This window comes from Ruditapes philippinarum, unplaced genomic scaffold, assembly GCF_026571515.1.
Source record: "Ruditapes philippinarum isolate M1 unplaced genomic scaffold, ASM2657151v2 ctg5378_1_1_1_1, whole genome shotgun sequence".
In the NCBI taxonomy this organism is placed as follows: domain Eukaryota; kingdom Metazoa; phylum Mollusca; class Bivalvia; order Venerida; family Veneridae; genus Ruditapes; species Ruditapes philippinarum.
In genome coordinates, this window is record NW_026854823.1 from 51,175 (window position 1) to 57,174 (window position 6,000).

Sequence of the window (6,000 nt, forward strand, 5' to 3'; positions counted from 1 at the left end):
ATGTAGCAGGAGAGGGCTACTTCCGAGGCGACAGGTTGCAAATTATCACAACCTGGCTTCGCAAGTTCCTCTCCTTTTTACTTGCTACTGATTTATAGAGCCTTAGAAGCTTGGACTCACTTCGTCCCTTTACCCCGAATATTTGCTGCAAGAAATGACAAAAACACCAAGTTTCCAGTTCTGATTTTTTTAATACAAAATTAAATACTTATACGGCAATGTTCTTTATTTAAACATATAAACTTTCAATTTATCAAAGTATAGACATTAAATTCAATAACAACTATCAAATTTAATATAAAGAACTTTCAATGCAGAGTAATGGATAAAAGATATACTGTACTTTTACTTTAATAAAGAAATACTAAATAATTTACTTTTATAATACCTAATGAATTTAGAAATGGGAAGGGGCGGTAGCTTGGCTTTGTAACCTTTGCTACCAATGATGCCAATAAAATCTGACCTTATATACCAAAGTAATTATTATTTCTAATCAACCAATATATCAACATATCATTTCTAACATTTAGCTTCATAAAATATAAATTAAGAATAACTACTTAAAACAAAATTATTAAAGTTTTATACCAGAGACCTTCTTTATCTTGACAATTTTAATAGCTAAAATTTACTCGATATGTTGTATACAAACTATTTCATAAAATATAACAAATTACAATTTCATGTACCAAAAAGAAAAGGGAAATAACAATTTAGAACTTAATTCAATAAGTGTCAAAAATCAGAACATTTATTTTACAAAGGGAAACAACCTGCCCTACTACAATTGTAACTATTAGTGTTTTGTACTCATAGGTTCGAATCCCACTTAGTGTCATTTTATAACCACAGTTTTTTCTTCTTACTCTGTTTTTTCATCATTATTCTTCATTTATTTTTCGTTTTCCTTTTTGTTTTCTTCTTATAATATATATTTTATAGTATATATATATATAATTTTTTTTTATTTCCATTCTATTTTCTTTTTTGTATTTTTTTGATCGCAGTGTTATAAAATATTCGATATCATATTCATGTATGTATATGAAAAAAACGGTCAAATTTGTTTTCTGAACAATTGACTACTCTGAAGTTAACACAAAAAATGTACCATGTTACCAGTAGTCGAACTTCTGCCTGTACGGGTAAAACACACTGCTGTCACGGTTGCTCTACCTACTGCGCTAACAAGTCATATGATAATATGTAGTTTTAATTTCATTTTTATAGGTTGTGGCATTGATCTGCCTAACCTATTTTTCGCATTGTTATTGGTCTTTGTTATGTAAACAAAGGCTCAAGTTATCATCCTAGGAAGTTTATTTATTTCGGAACCGTTGTAAAATAGCATGGATCAGTGCACTTCAGAAAAGGTAAGTCATGTGTGTATGGATAGTACTGTAATACTTATTGGCCATACTTCTTACAGATAGATGTTGTAGTGTAGTGGTAGCGCGCTGGTCTGCTATACGCGTACAGATTCGGGTTCAAATCCCAGCATTGCATTTTTTAAATATTTTTTTTTCAATGTACAGGTACTCAATTGAGCTTTTGTGCTACACGTGACATAATGGCTTGCAACGAAAATCATTTATTTATTGCGAGCACGCAATACTTGACTGTTTGTTTGAGGGGTATGTTGTGGCGCTGTTAGGAGAACGTCATCACATTTTTGTACTTGGTGAAAACCTTGCCATTCATTCTCCGTAATAATCACCTATTGAGTTACTCTCTTGGCAATGGAGAGGAACACGCCAGTGCCAGCGCGACTTGAGTGCCACAAAGGTTGAAGGCAGCGTTTGATTGATGAATTAAATGATATTTTACTTATCATATATGCTCAAGCATTCTCGTGGGGAAAAAACATGGACAGTTAATATATATATGTACAAAAACTGTAAAAAGAAAATAAATAAATTAGAAAATAAATAAAATAGAAATTGAAGGAATAAAAAATAGAATACAAAAAGGCCTAATAAAAGTATTACCCTCTTGTTGGATTTGAACTTACGACCTTCCGCATACAAAACAATCACCATAACCACTACACTGTCAGGCCAGATAATATGCATTTTCCTATTTTACTGGTAATGTATTTTCGTACATTTTTCCTGCCACCCCTATGTACTTTTAGATTTAAGATTTCCCATTCTCGATCATATTTGAATCGACGTATCATTCTTTCATTTTATTTATATATTTGTTTTTTTTATTTGTTTTTTTGTTTTGTTTTTTTTAGGGGTGTGGGTTACTTCGCACCAACACAGTAGAGATCATTTGGCGACTTTCCAGCTTAACTGGTGGAGACAAATCTCATTTGTTCCTCCGTGCATTATTTCAGTGACGTGAGCTGGATAACTTTCGCACTTGAAAGAATACAAATGACCTAATCGTATTCCAACCTATACAGGCGAGGGACAAGTGTTTTGAAGAACACCCAGCCATCATTCTCTTCTACCACTCATTTTAATATATTTGTTATTACAAATTAGATACATATATGTACTGCCTTTCAATAATTGTTAAATTGGCGATATATAAAACAGGACAATTTATTATAAGGTGTTATATGCAAATTAATGTTACATGTACTTGATTTAACCTCGGATCAGTTGTTCCTATTAACAACATACTTAAAACATACAATCATACAATGTCACGTTGTTTTATAGCGTTTTATGTAAATGAAAAATAAGAAATGAGAAAGTAAATTGTTCATTTTTAATACTGCCAGATTGGACGAGATCGGCGTTTCTTTTTCTTCTGTGAAAATTCCGTTTTCTTATAATAATCATACTGTAGATTCACGTGCTCTTGACACAGTTGATGATCATTTATGTGTGGCCGGGATTCTACTTGCTCCATGTTTCTTACATGATGCCCATGATCATGATTTCCCTGACTGTCTTCGTGTCGCGATTTTGCATTGAAGTTCTCTAAATCGAGATTTTCATCAAGCTCAATTTCTTTTCGTCCCATGTCTTTTGTTGTTTGATGCTCGCGCATCCTATGCGTGTAATCTTTGAGATTTTCTTTATGATTATGTGGCTCCTGTCTTTGGTAATTATATCGTCGGTTAAATATTTTCAGCTGCATCTGCTTCTTCTCCATGGTGAGTTCAATAACTTCAGTATCAACTTGTCTATGATTGCTATAAACATAAAAAAAATCTTATTCTTATAATAATTAGACTTAAATGTCCTTAGTACAAGAACATAACTTTGTATAAAGACTTTATTTGTTTTATTTTTATTCATATTTATTTATACATTGGTTAATTAATTTGATATATTCTTTATAATTTCTTTTTATTTTTTATGTCACCACCAAGGTTAAAGTGTCATAATACAATAGTTTCATTTTAATGTTGTCTAAAGGGTAAAGTTATTACAAGCTTAGTTATGACATTTTGGAATCTATTGTTTGGTATTAAGTGAGCATAATAGTTACTAATTTACCTCTTATATGTTTGAATTCCAGCAAGTGTCGCGATGCTGCATACCAACAGAATAATCAGGATGGCAGATCCAACAATAGTGTATGTTATTCCTGCAGATGATTTACCTGTCATAAAATATAATAAAAAATCAGTCATTTAGTAACCAATGTATTGATTTTGACCGTAAATGCCAGTTATTCCGTGTTTTAATACCATTGAATGTTAAATGTTGAATAATGCTTAAGCTGGTGCTATAAGGTGTGGACGGTAGCTTTCACTTTCCAACAGACTTAATAAAACCGAGCCTCAACATTTTCAGTGTTGCTGTTTTGAATGTTCTTAAGAGGTTTTCGTTCGTTCTATTTAAACATTTGTTAATTTCTTCTTTAAATTACAAAATACGCAACACGAATAATTACTTATAATTTCAAAATAATATATAATATATATCTGAGTGTCTATATGAAAGGGGTTATTACCTTTTGGGCTCTTCCTTTGCAATTGTAATTTTGAGCATGAATATGAGCCAAGACTGTTAGTGCATGTAAAAGTAACGTTGCATAGATTTGAATTGCATTCGTTTATATCATTTTCGCAGTTCTTGCCATCCCAACCCGTGTCACATTCACACTTGAACGACCCGTTGATATTAAGGCATGTTCCGGAATTAAGACAAGGCAAACTTTTACATTCGTTGATATCACTGTCGCAGTTTATTCCTTCCCATCCTTTGAAGCATTGACAGTCAAACGATCCCGGGATATTGATGCATGTCATTGCTGTATTTTTGCATGGATTACGAGAGCATTCATTAACGTCAGTTGTGCAATTGCGACCTATCCATCCAGGTGAACAAATACATCGGAGACCTCTTCCACGTTTCTGACATACCCCGTTTTGTCGGCATGATGAACTGTAAAAAAATAACTTAAATGATGATACTTTTTAAAACTCTGAACTTTTAATTAATGCAGTAAAATTATCAGATAAAGTTTTGCATTTGTTATTTTACTGAACCTGTAGTTTTTATGGTATTGCATGTCATTTAGAATCTTTTTATGATAATATTTTTTCTCTGTTTTCATTTATATGTTTCTTATGTCATTTTCTAGTCCGATTACTTTATGTTTTTACACCTTTTGACATATCCTCCGTCACATTTATTATTTTATAAAAACTAAGGCAGTTCATAGCTTGTTATTTGGATATTTCGCAGATAGAGAGAAGCACAACAAATAACTGTTTGAAATATTATCAGTACTTGGTCAAGCACAAGTCCTCACACCATTCTCCCATATAACCCGTGGCACACTTGCGAAAAGAAGTTGAATTATCTATTTTGCCACAGTGTTCGTCTTCACCTAACCATCCATCAAAGCATTTACATCTGAAAGAGTATAATAACATTTAAATGCTACTACAAATTTCGTGAATATAATATTGCAACTGACAAGTATTTTATCATGCAAAAATACAAAACTATATTGTAATGTAGTCATAACCTTTAAATTATGTTAGATTGAGACGAATCTGAATATGCTAAAAAATATAAATGGATATCATCTGTATATTATTTTCAAGGCTTTAAGCGAAAACAAAAACAATTTTTGCCAAGAAACATAAACGGGAAAAGTATACTGAGGAAAATAGTAACAAGATGTTCAAGATTTCTGTAAAATGTTTTAAGACTTAATAATATTTTCGTGTCTATTATGTATTACTTAGACAAGACCATCGTCACGCTTTAAATTTAAGTAGTGTGAATGAATGTGTTATTATAGGAAATATTTAAAATGAATTAAAGACATCTGCTTGTTAGTCTATGTTATGTTATAAATCGTCGACATCATTTCTTTTGGCCTCTTTATATTCTTAATGTAGAAGTGTTGGGTCTGTCACCTCTGTTTACTACTGATTAAACAATATATCAATCTCGCTTTTTGAACATAGATTGCTTGATGAGATTGCGATCAAATTCACAGCAAACAATTGTATAGATATAAAGATGTACCTATAGCTTCCGATAGTATTTAGACAACTTCCACGATGATGACATGGATCTCCAAGGTTGCATTCGTCAAAGTCATCATGACATGTCACTCCCTGTTATAGTAAAAGTAGGAATTATATAAGGCATTTCTTAACGTATATAGATAGCAGTTCTTTGCAAAAGAAAACAATTTTAGTAATACTGCATTTTTTGCTATATCAAGTGAATAATTGGTGCGTTCTTTAATATCAAAGCAATAATTATGAACGAAAATGCTTAATAATAATTGTTTGTTAAAGTATAACCATTACATGTTTATGATAATAATAGTAATGTGACAACTCTTAATGAATATTTGCCAACATTTTGTTACCAATTTACTTCTTAAGTTAGTACGGTTGTTTGAACCTGATGCATGAAGATATTATGTTCGTTTTATGACATATATTTGTAGATTATATTACCTTTAGATAGTTTCCTAATTCGCATTTTTATATATTAGACATATACCGTTAATAACAGTAATGAAATATTTCAATATATCTGTATTTAAATTGTCATTATTTGT

The 6,000-nt window shown here is 31.3% G+C and overlaps 1 protein-coding gene across 1 annotated transcript; it reads right to left on the bottom strand.

Annotated features, from left to right (window-relative positions):
• Window positions 1-2,724: 2,724 nt before the first annotated feature.
• Window positions 2,725-5,545, bottom strand: LOC132741189 (protein jagged-1b-like; the record flags this gene model as incomplete). The annotated part of the gene is made up of 5 exons (XM_060729303.1): window positions 2,725-3,154; window positions 3,462-3,567; window positions 4,132-4,355; window positions 4,704-4,829; window positions 5,454-5,545. Coding segments are annotated over 5 exons (978 nt in total), but the record flags the coding sequence as incomplete, so codon positions are not given.
• Between the last annotated feature and the right edge of the window lie 455 nt (window positions 5,546-6,000).